Source organism: Thermobia domestica, chromosome 7, assembly GCF_964235325.1.
Source record: "Thermobia domestica chromosome 7, izTheDome1.hap1.1, whole genome shotgun sequence".
NCBI classification, from domain to species: domain Eukaryota; kingdom Metazoa; phylum Arthropoda; class Insecta; order Zygentoma; family Lepismatidae; genus Thermobia; species Thermobia domestica.
Window position 1 is genome coordinate 57,525,308 of NC_137460.1, and position 19,084 is coordinate 57,544,391.

General features: G+C 35.7%; 2 protein-coding genes across 5 annotated transcripts in view; one reads left to right on the forward strand and one right to left on the reverse strand.

Annotated features, from left to right (window-relative positions):
* Positions 1 to 1,231, forward strand: part of LOC145690131 (sec1 family domain-containing protein 2-like) — a 42,458-nt gene extending 41,227 nt beyond the window's left edge. For both annotated transcript variants that reach the window (XM_081764716.1, XM_081764717.1), the window contains exon 12: positions 657 to 1,231. In XM_081764716.1, coding sequence (XP_081620842.1) covers positions 657 to 873 — 217 coding nt within the window. In that variant the 3' untranslated portion in view covers positions 874 to 1,231. The remainder of the gene's footprint in view (positions 1 to 656) is intronic.
* Positions 1,232 to 3,248: 2,017 nt separating this feature from the next.
* Positions 3,249 to 19,053, reverse strand: Xrcc2 (X-ray repair cross complementing 2). 3 transcript variants are annotated; one of them, XM_081764719.1, is made up of 3 exons: positions 18,741 to 19,053; positions 6,613 to 6,753; positions 3,249 to 5,453 (listed from the first exon to the last, which is right to left on the reverse strand). In XM_081764719.1, exon 3 carries the CDS (start codon positions 5,431 to 5,433, stop codon positions 4,567 to 4,569), a length of 867 nt encoding a protein of 288 aa, XP_081620845.1. In that variant the 5' UTR covers positions 5,434 to 5,453; positions 6,613 to 6,753; positions 18,741 to 19,053; the 3' UTR covers positions 3,249 to 4,566. The 3 variants fall into 3 exon arrangements, with proteins under 3 accessions (XP_081620845.1, XP_081620846.1, XP_081620844.1); XM_081764720.1 differs by lacking the exon at positions 6,613 to 6,753 and adding an exon at positions 11,694 to 11,758; XM_081764718.1 differs by lacking the exon at positions 6,613 to 6,753 and having other exon boundaries at positions 3,250 to 5,453; positions 18,741 to 19,043.
* Positions 19,054 to 19,084: the final 31 nt, after the last annotated feature.

Sequence of the window (19,084 nt, forward strand, 5' to 3'; positions counted from 1 at the left end):
CCTAGTTAGTACTTTTCTATTTATTGTTTGAATTTAATCGTTGCATTTTTCCACTTATTTACCTTCAAAACTTTCTCCTAAGCTGGTTTTAAAACCTTTCATTAGAACTAGAATTAAGGTCTTCTCTGTTGCAAAAAAGACTAGGACCAACATAATGCTGAAGTCACCAATCTGGAGAATATGTTGTGTCTATCACAAACTGTGTTGAAAACATGGTAAAATTGAGGGGTGAATTTGGATAAGAGCGTAACTAGCAATTCTTCAAGTTTTCAGGAGAGCAGAAAAACAAACGCCCTTATCCAATTAACCAACGAATTCACACACTATTTTTGGAGACAGGTGTTCGCTACGGAGCACAGATATTACCTTACCACCACCTAGACACATGCGGACATGCTCAAACTTGCAGAAAATATGCATATCTTATTTTACAGGAAATAGGTCGATACGTCCATATCCAAATTACCCCTTCAATTCATATACGTACAGTGTCGTGTAAGGCACTAAAACACTATTGTAATATTTCAGAATTCTGATTGGGCATCTGCCTGTTTTGTTGATAAATAAATAATTAAATTCATATATGTATTTCTGCCTTTGCCAACGATACAAAAAAGCAGTTTCAGTTAACATTTTTTTCTTCTTTTTTCTTCCAGTTTATTTATGAATGTTAACAAAACACATCCCATGGACAACCCTCTGGTTATTATATTCGTTGTGGGTGGTATTACAACAAGTGAGGTGCGTGAAGTTCAAGAACTAGTAAATGCTTCGAACTGTGATGCAGAAGTGGTTATAGGTGGTACAAGACTTGCAACACCTAAGAAAATTGCAGAATCACTTTTTGTTCAAGATCTTTTATTTCAATCGTAGCAGTGGTGGTAACTAGGCGTACAAATTGAATACATTTATTTTGGTATTGGCGGATATGAAGTGCAAAATTTATTTGAATGTTATACATTTTTTTTTTTTATATACAGACTTTTGATTTCGTTGCTATGTGGATGAGCTTTATAATATTTGGTATTACAACACTGCTTCCAGTGAGCGCCAACACGAAGTGATCTTGTTTCACTGTATTGACTGTCTTCTTTAAAAAAATGAATTATAAAAGAAAGTGCCTTTTGATATGAAAATTGTTAGTAATTTTATTAAATTTGTTATTGCTATGAAATATGTGTACTTTTAAAAAGTACGTTAATAAATAAACACTGTGTAATATTTTTAAAAATGTTTGTCTCTTTTAATTATATAGTTACACATTTCCTAAAAATCAGATGTTGACTTCCCAGTAATAACTTCTAGACAAAGGACCAGATCAACTTCTTTGATTTTAATTCTGATGTAAGGATTTTATAAATAACTATGAGTATAGTAAAAGTAAAAATAATACAAGAAAAAAAATTCTGGAAACATTTATATTTATTTGACCATATTGCTGTTTAAAACAATCCAAATTCCTGATAGCAATCAATATTGTGACATAGATTTGTCCAGGTGCTTACAAATAAAGCCATGCGCAGATTTAAAATATACAGCCATAGTTTTTGCTTCTATACAACTATGGTAACAGTTATAAATACTGCTCTCGTTTCTTATAATTTGCTTATCTTCACACGTATGACAGTTCATTTCCTGTACCACTGTCTTGATATATAGTTATCAAAATTACGTACACTGAAAAGTGCAGCTTAGTTGATTAAATACAGCGTGGGATTTTTACCCTAAAGAAAAGCTCTGATTCGTCGTGGAATGGAGGTTTATAAGCCAGCAATGTTTTTCAGGGGAAAATCGAACATTCCTCGTATAGTGCAGCACTCCGTTTTATCAGTGAAGATGGAGGATATCTGCTCCGGAGGATTTTTTTTTTTTTCAGAAACAATGTTTCGGAGGGGCACTGCTAATATTCTATTTATTATAATATAGAAGTATTATTTTGGTCTCTTCCGGGGCCACTCTCTGCTCCGAAGTCTAAGCTTCAAAACTGACAGTTCAAATAATGTTGAGATCTGGAGAATGAGCGGGTCAGGGGGGGAAATATAATGGACATTTTCTTTCTGACCAAAAGTTTCAATTAAATGATTCCACCATATAGAAGTAGTCTTCAATACAATTTATACCCACAATTTCAGAACAATATTTATTAGTTACAAAGATATAAAGTATCAAACAATGCAAAAATGCGCTGCTTACGTCACAGAAACGAAAACTACCTGTTGTCATGACGTCACATGTCGGGTAAATATCTTCAGGGAACGCTTCTGTATTACATTTCTTACTGTAAATTACGAGTACATTTAGTGGAATAGTAACTGGAAAATAACAAAATAAGATACTCATAGTACATAAAAATAAAGTGTTAATTAGGCCTATTATGTTAGTTTAAAATAAACGTAAGTCATCTATGATTGCAAACGTTTTGGATACAGTAGCAGAGCTACTTTATTATTAGACCAGAAACGCTACAAGTCGAAATACTACATCAATTCAGATTGAGAATATCCAGGTCATCACACAGCTACTAATATAGCATTTCTTCTTTTCTCGTTTTCTAAATTCGTCTTTCAGCCTCTTCAAAGTTCGTGTTCTGTTAGCGTCCTCATACTTTTCCCGTTTTTTACCGTATTTAAAATTTGTCTGTATACACTGGAATATTGTAGTTTCCAGTGTAAACTTCTGTAGTAGTAACTTCTTTGTGTAAACTAGAAATGTAGTAAACTTCTTTGCTAATATAATACGGCTTCAAATATAAAACATTTTCTGCCCTAAAAAACTGCTTAAATTTTTTTTCTACTATTTACTATACGTCTTAGCAATTGATCAACACAAATCATTACATTTTTTCGGGGGGGGGGGGGTATTTGCAATATTAGTGCAGGAATTCGTGCTATTATCTACTTCGTAGTTTTACTATGCTTCCACAAGAGAACTTGAGCTGCTTCGTGGCTGTATGCTCTGTGTACGTGCCTTCGGTGATGGAGACCAGTGTTCGACTTCTGATAGAAGTTCACGCGTTTCGGATCCCACATTAAGCTATAGGTCCAAGTCTCATACCGCCTCGGTGCTGAACGGGACGATAAACTCCAAATTAACCAACCAATTACAAGAAAATTGCTTTCAAAAAAATAATGTTTTGTGTTTAACTTTCCACGATTATGCCCTTTAGGTTAAAGGAGACGGATGAGTAATGAAAGTGAATGATCATGAAATTATATATATATATATATATATATATATATATATATATATATATATATATATTTTTTTTGTGCTCTCCCATTTAAAATCGAACCCAGAAGTACGGGCACCAAAGACGCACGCGCTATCCACTCAACAAGCAGGGCTGATTTGCTTTCGTAATCTGCCCATTAAGATTACGCAGTAACGTCTGTTATTCTGCACGATAACTTGAATGCATGCGAATTTTTCAGTTCCGTCTTCTATTTGCAATAGAGAGTTAGAACGATTATGTCTGCCAAATTTGTGAATAGGGTCAATGCGTTAACGGAGACTTTAACGGTGCCTACTATAGCTCACTCCATGTATGTAAGTGATTTTCGGTGCTATCAATAATACAATTGGATTAACACAAGCTCTGATATTGGAGTCTTCGAGAATTTCACAGTTGAGATTCTTGTAGTGAGGATTTACAATGACATTGTAGCTTCAGACAGAGAAAACAGTTTTTCCGCCGAAAGCCGGATATTATTTCTGAACAAGGTGGCATCATCGTCGTTTATTTCCTTACACTGTAAGTGATTCTGAATGATGATACGGTGGTGCGAACTGCTGATAGTGTCACCTTGTTATCACTGCAGAGAATTGTTCTAGTTAGAAGGATTTGTTTGGGAGAGTTTATTACCATTTCTATGAGATTCCAGTCTCCTCCTGTGATTTCGAATTTCTTTACTTCTTTGTCGATCAGTAATGCAACGATGGCGGCCGTATGCATGCCTAAACGATTGGCGCATATAATATGTTGGGTTCCAGCGAGTGGCACATCTTCAAACGAGATACCCTAGTTCCGTTTATATTATTGTTACTTAAGTAATAGTATTTATTCAGGGGTAGTATTCCTTGGTTTTTATTATTTATATCTATTAAACATATCTACAAAAAATATCACTATTCATTAGGTTGTGTTGTATAAATTTGAAGTTAATTAAAGTGGGATGTATGTGCATCTCGATAACCAAAGCAACAAATATTTTTCTGAATTATCAATAAATGACTTGCTCATGCTTATTTCTATAGAATATTTTGTGTTAATACATTTTGTTCTTTTCTTTTCCTTAAAAAAAAAAAAAAAAAAAGTTTACACCTCATCTGGTAAACAACGTAACTATTTTAACTTGGTAAACAAAGGATAACAAGAAATGATTGAGATTTTTTAAAATTAATTATATTAAAAAACTAATTTTTAATTCAGCAACGTAAATATCTAAATATTAACAAACTTAGATACAGTGCAACTCTCATATACACTAAGCACTGTAGTACTTTTTGAAATATTTAACAATAGTGTCTTTAAAAATCTAGTTGAACACTCTTTTTTACAATTTTCCTTCAAAGTGAATCAAGCCACTCTATTCCACCTTTGTTAATTTTGTAATAATTACAATATTCACTGGAACTCGTTTGAACATTAGCACAAAATACATTTATATTCTCATTTAGCACCTGTTTTAATTCTATCTTGTACACAGTGTTGCTCTGAAATGCATCACTACTACGTCCACCAGTGTCTCGAAACTTCGACTGAAAATACGATTGTTTTGTGTAGGTTACCACCATTCTATATTCATGAATATATTTATTAAGTGTCTGAATTAATTGCTTCTGGTACGAAGACATTCTTTGTGAGCCACTGGTCATAACATCCTGCCAGTAATAAGCAGATATACTATCGAACAAGATTAAACTAACATTATTGTTCGATGACAAAATCTTTTCGAGTGAGCAAAATGTTACAAATAATTGCATACTGTTAAAGCAGTTTAGGATAATTAAATTCTTTAGAGACTGTTTGATAATTTCATCAATGTCTTGAGAATTCAAATACTTATTTTCACTTCCATCTCTTGTACCTGCTTCACTGTCACTTCGTTTGGGTTTCAGAAATCTTTTCAAATTTTGACCCATTAGAGAAATAAGTTTCAAAATCTTGAAATGGTGGTCTGTATTTATTAATATTGCTCCTGCTCCTATACCTCCTACCGCAACATCATTCCATTTCACTGGTAACAGGCACTTTACTAGAAGGTGTGTTAACATTAGTGTTTTTCCAGTCGCTGGATCACCACTAATTTCTATTATATCTTTATGATACGGGCCTCCATTGAAAAGATGGTCTTCAAGTCCCATTAAACTCGGTCTCGCACTAAGACGAGCAAACAGTTGTAATCCTGTTTCTGCTTTCCGGTTATAATCCATAATTGTATAAGTCCTTTATCCTACAAAAATAAAAACCAATGAGTTAAAATAGTATTTTCATTCTGCAGGTTTCGTCAACAATAGTTAACATATCTTTATACCAGTAACTTCATTCACCGTTCTATGTATCAACATATTTAACATATACTGGCTTTTCTCAATTTTTCATTAAGAAGATTATAGTTAAGCACATTTGAGCTGTATCGGTCGAGATTCAAAAATACATGATGGCCCAAAAGTAGGTATAGTCTCATATTGATCGGCCCATGGCATTTTATATAATTTACTTATTGTTATCCATACAAGTTTGAAGTAGTTTAGTTTATTATTTGTTTTTAATTTATTTTCACTCATACATTGAACTTGGAATAGACTGAAGCAAATAAACTCATCTTAGTAAACTGTTATACTTGATCAATACGGGATTCTATATCTACTTTTGGGCAACCCTCTATGTTGACAACCAGCAGTTGATGTTTTCAAGAATGCCTTTATTGAAAATTCCGGTTATTAAATACACAGATGTATAAATTATTACAGGCAATACAGGTAAGTCAAGTTATTACCTGTAATCATGCATCAATTTACTTGTTTAATTATACCATTAAGTACGCCTCATCGAAGGTGAATTGCATTTGTTGGGTACAAATACACTACCTACTGGTTTACCACTTCCGGTAGTCTAGTGTAACGTAAGGGTCCGTGGTGGCTCAGTGGTAGAGCGTTCACCTCTGGTACATGGGGTACTTGGTTCGATCCCAGCTCGTGCCAATTGAGCTTTGTGGTGGAAAAACACCATGTGCGTGGGTTTTCTCAGGGTTCTCCCGTTTCTTTTCACTTTCTTCATTCCACCATTTCATTCATTTCTCATCACCGTCTCCTTTAGCTTAGCCGGCATAATCGTGGGACGTAAAACTTAAAGATTTCATTTTTAGTGTAACGTAATCATAAGAGATCATAACAGGATTAACCAAGGATTCTTTTCATTAAGTTCCGAACTTGTTAAATTTCTACTTGCAATACACAACAGGAATCTAGGTAAGAAAAAGGGTTAAGGTTTCATTGATGGGTGAGAAAGATAAAAATGGATTGCAATAATTTCTTAGTTTAAAAAAATGATCGTACCATTTTACCATTTTTTTCTTTTTTTAAACTTTCCATTAAAAGTCTAATATTTACCTTATTCAGAATATACTTCATGGATTGAAATCTTGACAAAAGCCCGGAACTTGCACGTGAGTCAGTTATAAACATGTGCTCAATGATCAAATGAGTACGATTAAGGCATTAAAAAGTGTTAATACAGCAGTCTGTAATTCTCTGAAAGTAAAGTGATCATAACATTAGCGCGTATATATATATATATATATATATCGGTTAATTAACGATACTGACAGAATACAAGAGATGATTCTTCACGTTAAAATAAGAAAGAAAACCAGTTCATGTGAGTATGTAGTCAAAAGTCGGTAGTTTCGGAGCTAGGCCCGTCCAAAAGCATACATCACAGCACGCGTTATTTCGAACATAAGAACAGTGGGACTGGCAATCCCTAAAACTTTAGACTGCACGCCGACACATTCCACGTTTACTGCTGTCAAGGATTACTTTTTACCTACTTTAGACAAGCCTTTAAAGTCCGAGCACACCTGGAAATTCTGTTTGTGAAACATGTCTGGGAATTACGCTCTGCGCGAATCTCTTGCGTACAATTGCAATTTGCTGAAATATGCATTTTGGATGACGTATGTGTAATTTTATTGGCGCTGGAGACTTCAAAAACAAAAATAACATTGCAGTTGTTAGCACGAAAATAGACATGCAAGTTATTGCTATTACACAACAATCTTACCCTTATGAATATCACGATAACACAATTTCGCGCGGGTTTTAATTTTTTGAAATGCTTTTCTTATGTAATGAATCACGTAATAACTTTTGAGAAAAGACATTGTCTTGTGACCACGGCCAAGAGAAAACCTGTATTGAGTCAAAAAATGAAATGAAATTTTTGAGTTTTACGTCCCACGGTAATGCCGGGTAGGTTAAAGGAGACGGTGATGATGAGAAACGAGTGAAATGGTGGAATGAAAAAAGTGGGAGGAAACGGGAGAACTCCGAGGAAACCCACATACACGGTGTTTGTCCACCACAAAGCTCACTTGGCAAGAGCTGGGATCGAACGAGGAACCCCAAGCACCAGAGGTTAACGCTCTACCACTGAGCCACCGCGGCCCCTTGTACTGAGTGAAGTCTGATATTGTAATGGGCTACAAAACACATCCTAACAGCAACCATAACAAATGACAAACATATTAGCGTTTTATGGAGCAAAAATTCCAAAGATGAGGCATACAATGTATTGATTGATGGATCTTATTGACCAAAACAAAATGATACGTAAGCATGACAAATTATGCATAGTTTTTCAGAAAATAAAGGAAAAGGAATTAATTTCTAAACCTAAAAATTGATACTGTACGAGAACCATGCCACTTATTGAGATGAAACTGACAAAATAGATTTTCATTAAGTTCTTCGTTATGACACTAGCAAGACGATAGTACATAATATGGTTAATAAGATATCTATCATCATTATTAACTTTTAAAATTTAATTTCTATTTAAAATATTGTCCAATTATACCGGGAATGGACAAAAATATGGAAAAATCTGGTGTCACGAGATAGCCATTTCAAACACAATTTGCGTTGAATGGTAGGTGTCGCTGTCGTCACCGGCACATCCTGTGAGGTATACAACCTGGCCAATCGACAAGATGGGCCAGTTACAGTTCAGCTACCGGATATTGTGAATCATGTCTGAGCTGACAGAGTTTCAAAGAAGGCAAAACATGGATGCGCGTATGGTGGAAGCTTCCGTGACGAAAGTAGCGGAAATGTTTGGTCTATCAAGGGGCATAATTTCGGAGATTATGACTGCCTACGAGTGTTACGCATCAGCGAAACACCAGCGTGGACTCAAGTGTGTGTTGCGTGACAGAGACAGACGCACATTGGGTAGGATTGGGATCAAGCAGGTCGCCACGGCGCCAAAAGTCACAGCTGAGCTGAATTCAGTGCTTACAAACCCTGTTAGCGTCAAACAGTCAGAAGGGAACTTCAGAAGCAGGGTATTTATGGCAGATCTGCAATTCCAAAACCACTCGTGACTGTTGATTATGCTGCTATACGAAGACAGTGGTGCAATGCTCATAAAAACTAGACAATCGAGCAGTGGAAAACTGTCATCTGGTTGAATGAGTTTTCCTTTATATTGTTTCCAACTGCTGGCCGAGTTTACGTGTGAAAAACGCCAGCACAAGCGTACGATACAGACTGTCTATTACCAAGAGTGAAGCATGACGGTGGTTCAGTGATGATTTGGGCAGCCATATTCTCGTATTCTCCCGGACCCAACATCACCCTGCATGGGCATGTCATTGTCAAGGACAACGTAACCATTTTGAGTGACCAGCTGCATCCCATGGTGCAAACTTTGTTTCCGGATGGTAATGCCGCGTTTCAAGATGACACAACCTCTGTCCAAGACTGGTTTGATGAGCACGAAAATGAAGTGTCACATCTGCCATGGCCTCCATTATCGCCAGACCTCAATATCATTGAGCTCTTGTCAAATTTGGAGACCACGGTGCGAGCCCGCTACCCACCACCGTCGTCTCTACAACAACTTGCAACTTCTTTGGCGGATAATTGTAATATCATCCCTTTGACAAGAATACGCGACCTGTATTTCTGTATTCCCCGTCAACTGCAGGCCATTCTGCGTGCCAAAGGTGGTCCTACTCGCTATTATAAACGTGATGTGCAATTTTTCAGACGTTTCCAAGTTTTGTCCATCCTCTGTATAAGATTTATATAAGTCGATAAATCACATCGGGCTAAACAAGTAGTTTTTGAGAAAATTGAAAAAGCTACGCTAAAAACTGTCTTTCGTTGCCAATAATAATGAACAGTTTTTTTATTTACTTGAATAAATTGTTATATATTTCTCTATATGTGGCAAAGTACACTGTTAATTAGCAAATTATATCTACTGTTGTTTGTGTTAACTTGTTGTCCTACCGGTGACTCATAGTCTTCACGCATATACTACTTGTATTACAAAGACCATGTTAAAAGTCGTTAAAAACAGGTTCATTATTCAAAATAAAATTTTGATATTCCTTGAAGTATTGGGAATATAAATCAAATCTATTCGAAGTAAGGATGGCCAATTCCGAAATATTTGCTTTCCGGAATTCGGAAAGTAAAATCCAAAGAATTCCGAAATTCGGAAAAAAATCCGGAATGTAGAAAACAGGACCGGAATTCAGAAAAATCCGTATTTCGGAAAATGAAAGTGAAATTTCCGATTCCGGAAAATTTTGGCCATCCCTATTCGAAGTATTATCCTTTGCAGTGTATATTTATGTTATGTTTGAATCTACTGTGTGAAGCTAGTTTACAAAAATTTTCCGACTGTTGTTTCATCCAAAACTAGTCTGTTCCATATCATTAAAGCATGTCCACGAAGAACTTTTTCGAAGGGGTTGAATCCAGGTTGTAGGGGTGTTGTGGCATAACAGACCAACCCATTTTGCAGCAGCTCGTAGTCTCTCCATGTCATAAAATGGTTAATATGTGCACTAAAGACATGGAACAAACACCATTGGAAAGCTTAAAGATTGTTCTACAAGAACACTTCAAAAATTCAAATTAAAATTTGAATTCCGCACAGAAATGTCCCTGTGAATTTGTTCAATATTGTCCAGACTGTAGTCTCATATGTGTACTAAAACACCACAAAGTTTCATTTTGGGCACTGAATGGAATCTGGTTCAAAATTTAACACAAACCAAACATTGCAAGATATTGACCATATAAATATCTAGGTTCAGATCGGATAACCATTTGCCTGTAGCTATTTACTGCAGAATCAAAGGAATTTATATTCAACTTCATTTGTTTCTTAATATATTTATTTGAATTTACACAATTATCCAGCTTTCGAGTTATTTAGACAGGTATTACTTTTCCAAACAGCACTCAATACAGGTCATTATTCTTGTTAGTAATATGGATGTTTCAAACTTTATATTGGGAACATTGATAATGTTATTTTCATTCTTTTGTTTCAGGATTGCTGTTACATACATGAAGAAGTGCATCATTCTGAAAGTGTGTGAAGTGATCGTAAACAGTGCCACAGTGTTTCATAACACATTTGATACAAACACAGGGTTCATACAAAAATATTGAACTCAATTTTCCTGAAATTTCCAGGCTTTCCAGATATTAAATTTTGCCATTTCCAGGTCTAGTGGAAGAAACTAACAAAAAGAGAACATATAAATTTTAAGAATAATATATTTATATATTTAAGAATGGCTACCCTTCTCCCCAATGAACAACTGCAATTAAATATTGAGTCACAAGAAAATAAATAAAATTTAAAATATTGAAAACTTTGTTCCATACTTGAATACCTTCAAAATATACAAAAATATTGAACTCAATTTCCCTGTTATTTCCAGGTTTTTTACTAGATATGATCGATTTCCCTGAATTATTCTGGATTTTTTCTTCCAAAATCAATTTGCCTGAGATTTCCAGGTATTCCAAATTTTCCAGGTAGTGTAAGAACACTGGAACAGTGTGAAAGGGAGGGAAACAAGTTCCTCCTTTTCATAAGTTCCTTTTCCTGTTTCAATGATGAACTTCATGTTTGTAACAGCAATCCTGAAACAAAGGAATGAAAATAACGTTACTAGTATTGCCAATATAAAGTTAGAAACATCCATGTTGACTAACAAGAATAATGACCTGCATTGAGTACTGTTCCGAAAAATAATATCTGTCTAAATAACTCGAAAGGTGGATAATTGTGTAAATTCAAATGAATATTTCAAGAAACAAATGAAGTTGAATATAAATTCCTTTGATGCTGCAGGTAAATAGCTACAGGCAAATGGTAATCCATCTGAATCCAGATATTCACACGGTCAATATCTTGCAATGTTTGGTTTATGTTGAATTTTGAACTGGATCCCATTGAGTGCCCAAATAAAACTTTATGATGTTTTATTACACATATGAGACTACAATCAGGGTAATTTTGAACAAATTCACAGGGACATTTCTGTGCGAAATTCAAAATTCAAATTTGAATTGGAATTTTTGAAGTGTTATTTTCTATTATACAGGTTTTTCAATATAGTACAACTTGTAGAGCAATCTTTAACAGGGTGTCTACTGACCTGGAAAACCTTGAAAACCTGGAATTTACTTTTGGACCTGGAAAACCTGGAATTGGACGAGGAACCTGGAAGTTTTAAAATTGTTTTTAAAATAATGTTTTTGGGATTAGTATGGAATAAGTATATTTTTGAAAAATGCAAAAAAGTTATATACTACAGCATAAGTTAAAAGCCAATAATAACTTATTCAGTGGAGACGTAGTTGAGAAAGACAGACAGACGTGAGCAGAGTGCAGGCGGTGAATGTTTTTGGAAAGTATGTTGAGGGTAGAAGAAGTGACTGAATAAGATTTTATTTGTTTGGCATGGTCGTTGTGAATAACAGTGACTACAAAAAGAGTCCCCGATGATGAGAGTAAGGTAATTGAAAAAGTTAAATTTCATGATCTATTAAGTTTGTGTCTTACACTGAGGGGATACTGGCATACAAGCCAGAAGCTTTCTCTGTAGTTGCTGAGTATGAATCAAGCTTATTTGCTGCTTTGTGAAGACATTGGTTTACACGTTTCTGTAGTAAGAGTAGTAGACAGGTCTGGAGCATTCCGCTTATACTCCTGTGCCGAAGCTTTTTAACAGGAGTCCAAGCCCGCGGATATCGCAGTGAACACCATTCCCGGTGGCCGAAAGGTGTATCATTGGAAAAAAGTAAAATTGCCCACATCTTAACGGAATCACTTTTTGTATTTAAGTTAACATTTTACTAGTCTTGCAATAAATCCTGTTACACACTAACAATTAACATTTTATTTTTCAGCCATTAAAATGGGGAGAAGTAAAACTAAATTCCAGGACTCGTGAAAAGGCCAGTGGATTATTAGGGAATTGGGTTATTAGGTCCAACGATCCATTTAAAGCAGATTGTAAACTCTGCAGAACTGATTTTGACATTTCAAATATGGGAGCTAGGTCATTGAAATCTCATGAAAAATTAAAGAAACATCAAATAGCTGTTAAAGCTCTTAATGCACAATGTTCGATCGTAAAGTTCTCAAGCAATGTTAACAAGGAACCTTCCTGTACAAAAAAAATTCTACAGCGTCTTCCAGTTCAGTAACTGGCACATCATCTACCCCAGTTGTTCAGGAGAAAAATGAAAGCCCAGCAAAAACTAGTGGTGTAATAAAGAGTTATCTTATCAAAGATCAAGTGACGAAAGCAGAAATAATCTGGACATTACACGAAGTCATGCATCGGCCAGAAGCCAAGCGAATGCAACGGATTTGTTTCCTTCAATGTTTCCTGAGTGTGAAGTCGCTAAAAATATGCAGTTACACAAAGACAAAATAGGTTATGTCATCACTTTTGGAGTGGGTTCATATTTCCAACAGACGTTACCTCGTGAACTACAAAATTGTGAATTTTTTGCAGTATCGTTAGACGAAAGCCTAAACACTATCTCACAGAAAAATCAAATGGACTTAGTAGTTCGTTTCTGGCACAGTGACGAAAATAAAGTTTTAACACGTTAACATCAGTATTCCTCGGACATGCTACTGCCCAGGATTTGTCAAGTGCATTTATAAATACTTCCAAGGACAAGGGTCTCGATTTTTGTAAGTTACTTCAGGTTTCTCTTGAGGCCCCAACGTTAATTTGAAATTTCTGAGTGATTTGTAAGGCCTATCTGAGTGAAGAAAATGGTGAAGGTCCACAGTTTTTGGAGACAGGAACGTGCTCTTTACATATTGTTAATGGGGCTTTTAAGACTGCGCATACCAAAGCTGGTTGGAATGTGACAGAGTTTTTGAAAGCGTTGTACTATTTATTCAAGGACTTCCCTTCAAGAAGAGCAGATTTCATGGCAGCATCTGGAAGAGCAGTTTTCCCCCTTAAATTTTGTCTTATTAGGTGGGTGGGGAATTCTAAAGTTATCAACCTTGCCATAACTATGATTCCTGCCTTAAAAGTTCATGTTGATGCACTGAAAACAAAACCTCCTGAAACATCAAACTTCTCTAAAGTAAAAGCCCACATCCCTGATGTACTGTTGCTTTCTAGATTAGGGTTCCTTCACTCCGTATCTGTAGAACTAGAAGAATTCCTTACTAAGCACCAGACAGACAGTCCATTACTACCGTTTTTATGAAATGACCTAAACGAGGAGTCATTGGTAAGTAGCCAATTTTTTGTTAACGTTGATTCGTAGTTTGTTAAACCGCTTCGTGAAAGATGATGTCTTAAAAGTAGCTAAAACTTATATATATATATATACGTATATATATATATATATATATAAACTGTCCTCAATAGATGTTTTTGATAAGGACATCTTAAAACCACTTAATCTAGTTGATGTTGGATTTTCTGCGGTTATATCGCTTAAAGGAGTGAAGGATGTTGATATATTGAACTTTAAGAAAGAATACAGAAGATTCTTGCAAGTACTGTGTAAAAAACTTATGCTAAAATGTCCTTTAAAATACAGTGTAACAAGAACCGCTAATTGCTTGTCTCCAGAAACTATGACCAACGAAACCCTTCGTGAATCACGTATCACACTCGCCCTGGAGACATTTGTCCAGAAGAAGCAAATAACACTTGTAAATGCTTATATGGTGAAACAGGAATATTTAAAATTTCGTTCAGACCAAGACACAGCACGAAAACTGTCAAATTTCAGTTACAAAAATGACAGATTAGACGTTTTTCTCCATGATCTGTTAAGAAGGTGTCTCCAATGCGTTTAAAACATTCATGCATAAGATATGTGTACTTTTCCATAGCAACGCAGCAGTGGAAAAGAGTTTCTCCATTAACAAAGAGTGCATTGTTGAAAATCTCCAAGAGGAGTGCTTGATTGCCCAGAAAAGTGTGTTGAATGCTATGCGTGTTGCTGGTGACATACGTAATATGAATATCACAAAGAGTATGATCCAGTATGTGAGGAACGCATCAAGCAGAAGAAATGAATATCTGAAAGACCGCAGTGAAAAAGAAGACAGAGCAGCTCGAGAAAAGAAAGATATTAAAAAGAAAATAAAAGAGTTGGAATTAAAGAAGAAAAGAATACTAACTGACGCCGAAGCAGAAGTAGATGCGTTGGAAGAACAGGCGAAAAAGTTAAAAGGGATGTTGAACTCTAGAAGTTAAATGTCAAAAACTGTTTACTGTGAAAGTTGTTTTCTATATTTGTTCATATAATGTGCGTGGTTCAATAACATTTTCAGTTTTTTAAACTTTCATGTTGCAATACATTTTTAAATAAAATATAACTGATGGCCAGACCCCATCCAAGAAGAATGTGCAGTAACGTTTAACAATATGGACTACTTTGCGTTAACAATTTGTATTATATATGATTATTTTCTTTTTACTTCTAAACTACTACTAGTTTGACAAAAATGGCGGGAAAATTGCTTACTCACCGCTAAGTCCTACCAGTACTTAGCATAAAATACCACAAGACTACTTTAAAGGGGAGTGCTTGCAGTAAAATAATCTTGTGGTATTTTATCCCATAACTTAGCGGTGAGTAAGCTATTTTCCCGCCATTTTTGTGATTGTTCATCAACACTCACGTGCTACTACTATAATATTAGTTTATTTGAAGTAATGTTTTTGACGGAAATTTACTATTATACAGGGTGAACCCTAACTAAACCGATAAACTTCGGGAGGTGATTCCCGAGCCCGAAACAAGAAAAACATTTTTCTAACTTTTCTCCACGGTACATAGTTTTGGAGCTACAAGGTGCCGAAAGTGTGGAAAAATGAACTTTCGAGGCCTATATTTTCAAACCTATCCAACGTAGAGAGTGCAGCTTAATATCTCTTTAAGGAAGTCTTATTTGTTATGAACATATGATTTCCTTTGTGAGATTTTAAGCAGCACTCTCCACTTTGGATAATTTTGGAAATATAGGCGTCGGAAGTTCATTTTCCCACACTTTCGGCACCTTTTAGCTCGGAAACTATGCGCCCTGGAGAAGAGTTAAAGAGGATTTTTTTTCTTGTTTGGGTGCCGAGAATCATTTCCCGAAGTTTGTCGGTTTAATTAAGGTTCACCCCTGTATATTATTCCTACATTAGGATATTTAAAGCTACTGCACATTTTTCTCAACCGGCCTTCTCGTAGGGGATATTTTAATTAAACATTTTCTTGTGTAAAATGTTTTGAGAACCTACATTTCAGTCCGTATTTGGCAAGTCTTTACTTTGACTCAAACAGTGACTTTAATCGGTTCTTATAGGTTTAGTCACTTCCTGGAACTGCTTGCGAGTGAGTCACTTGTTGGAACTGTTCGTGCCTTTGGTGTGACGCGTTAGTTCATATTTTTCCCACTAGGTGTCTATGTACAGTCATATGGTAGGTTGTTAGTGTGATGTCACATGTTCTGTGTGCTTGTATGTGTGTGCTGTTGTTGGTGGCATGTGGGGAGCGCGTAATTGAATTTTCGTTTCATGGCGATGATCGAGTTAGCAAGTGTGCTCGGTTTAATAAAACGTGTGTGCGGAAAGGAACATTTTTCAGTAATGTTGAGTATTGCTATCTTATTTTTTTCGTGTGTGGAATCAGCAATTATGAGTTCATTATTCATGAGTGTTCTCCTATGGCGAAATTGTGAGTGTTTTCTTTTTTTAATTCCTATTATTTTTATTCTTGATTTGTTTTGCATTTGAGTATTAGGCAAACTATTCGGTTTGCTGCTGGTTGTCCTATTGTCTTGTTGGGATGTAATTTATTTTTCTTTGTCATGCACTGATTTATGATTAGTGATGAGTTTTTTAAAAAAACAATTTCCCTTCTTATGTTAGCTTTGTAGTAGTGGTGTGATTACTTATTGTTGTTTTGGATGTTTTTATAGTACTTGAGCGGAGGGTTTGGGGGGCGGTAGCCCCCCATTTAGATCTCAAAATTGATAGTCAACGCTTCACTTGAATTGATTTCTCGGAAGACTTTAGGAATGGTATTTAGTAACATTTTGGCCCTTGTACTTATAGTATAATTCTTAACATCGTATATTACTTTGACTCTGATAGTAACTGTAAGCGATTCATCTTATCCGGTTCAGATGAATCGGTTGAAGTCACTGTTTGACTCAAAGTAAAAATTTGCCCAGTTTTTTTTTTTCTTTTCATCTTGTCAATTAAAGAAACTATCACTTGCCATATGCAATCTCTAATTATAACCAGTTTTTGTTAAGAACTATATAAAATTGCATTAACTTATGCGTGTCACAATAAATGTCACTCTACTGAAGAGATCTGGAAAAAAAAGGAAAAATCAACCTTGAACACCTTGATAAAACCTGGAATTTGAATATGAACATTTAGTAGACACCCTTTTTAAACTTTCCAATGGTGTTTGTTCCATGTCTCTACTGTCCACTTTTTCAACAGTATGCAACATGTGGCAGTAGTATCTTTGAAAAGGAGGTTGTTGAGGGAAAGTTAAGATTATGTAAGGGAATTGGAAGGCAACACTGATTTCCGAATTTCGCTAAATAACTTCCCTCTCCTTCCTTACTTTTGGCTCACCACTCGAAATAATTGTTCAAAAATTAGAATTCTCTCACTAATTTCCTTTTTATTGTTTCCTAAATGATTTGCACTGGGCGACATGAAAATATCTCACATGGCATAGTTAAAATACAAGGGGCCATCATAAGCAATTGCCGAAATATTACAATTCTTTCACGACTTGCGTATAAATACAGCATCCGGATGTATATATAAAAACTAGTGAAAAAACATGACACAACCTGTGCTAAGTGGCCACTAAAATCACGATCGCTATCTAACCAAGTCAGAACAGGACGAAGCTGCAGGGACTGACGTTAGTGAGAGGGTGTGTCCGAAGGGGCGTCAGCGAAAGTTTATTTACGCATAAGAGACGGTAGTGAAAACAAGTGGATTTTGGGCAATATGTTTTTCAATAGCACTTGTCATGGTTTCATACTACTAGCATTCCACTTGTAAACATAAAATAGAAATTCTGTACACTGTGCAGAAATACACTTTTGGTGGAAAATAGCTTCTAATACAGTCGTCTTTAATATGCACTCGCTTATTTTATTCGTAGTAAAGCACTTCTAAGGATTTCACACCAGTAACCCTACACTTGTTAATATAACATACAGATGTATTACTTTGTATTTAATTCTATCGCTTGCAGATATTTGTTCTTCATAAATATATATTGTAATTCAAAGTATTGAATTTTACATGTAAATATTCTAAAGTGTGGTGTGCCAAAAGTAAAGCAGGACCGCGCTATTCAGGATTTGTATACCCACCTCCGCTAATGCGCCTGCTCCCTACAAACGCACCCCCTGCCCAATGCCACTCGGGCCCATTTGCTGTGCTCCTGCTTTGACTCGGTTAGATAGCATTCGCGTTTTTCTGTGGCGCCTAGCACAATTTGGTTAAATCTTTTGCAATTTGAATTTACCTATACACCCATACACCTGAATATTACGTCCATTAGTTGTAAAAGACGGTATATTCATATTGGATTGAGTATAGCCCGCTCCCCCCAGTGATTTTTAATGAATCATAGTGATTCTAACGATTCATACTAGTTCATAATGAATCGGAATCGAATGTTATAAAGAATTAAGATGTAAATCTTGCGGTAAGGAAGCTTTAGTATAAGTAGTAGTAGTAGTAGTAGTAGTAGCAGTAGTTAGTAGCAATAGTAGTAGTAGTGGTAGTTAATAGCAATAGTAGTAGTAGTAGGGGTTGGTTGGGTTCTGTTCTCGATATAAGTAGTAGTAGTAGAAGTAGTAGTAGTAGTAGTAATAGTACTAGTAGCAGCAGTAGTAGTAGTAGTGACTTCCAGTTCCGGTGACAAAGAACTGGGGGGAGCGGGCTATACACAAGCCTCCATATTTGTCATGGTTATACTGCCAGCCCTATTCTTGACCTATAACACAGCACTTGTAAAATAAACAAGCACGACGGAGGATAATTGATTAATCTTGGGCGCGACTCTACAGCACGCTAGGACGAACTTTACAATGCCCGCCCCAGTTGGCATCCTACTTATTGCGGAGCTGAACCATGCCAACTTCTAGTTTAATATAATACATTAAACAAGACTTTTACCTTAATTTGAAACGCTTCTCGTTTTGTAAATCTTGTTCGAGCTATTTAATTAACCAACAGCACTCATAGAACTGGTGCAGAATTCAAACGCAGTATCAAACCGATTTGTGTCATCTACATCCATACTACATCACAGAAAAATAGTTTTAAATATGCCGCTCAATTTCTTCTTCTTCTTTATTCCTTCATGGAACACGAGCGGAACGATTCATAATGAACTATTGAACTAGTTCTAATTTGTATAACAGAGTTAGTTCTCAGCAATTGATAAGTATGAACTAGTCTTGAAATGGAAAATTTCCTGATTCGGAAAACTGAGCTGACGCCACTTTGAGCTCAATTTT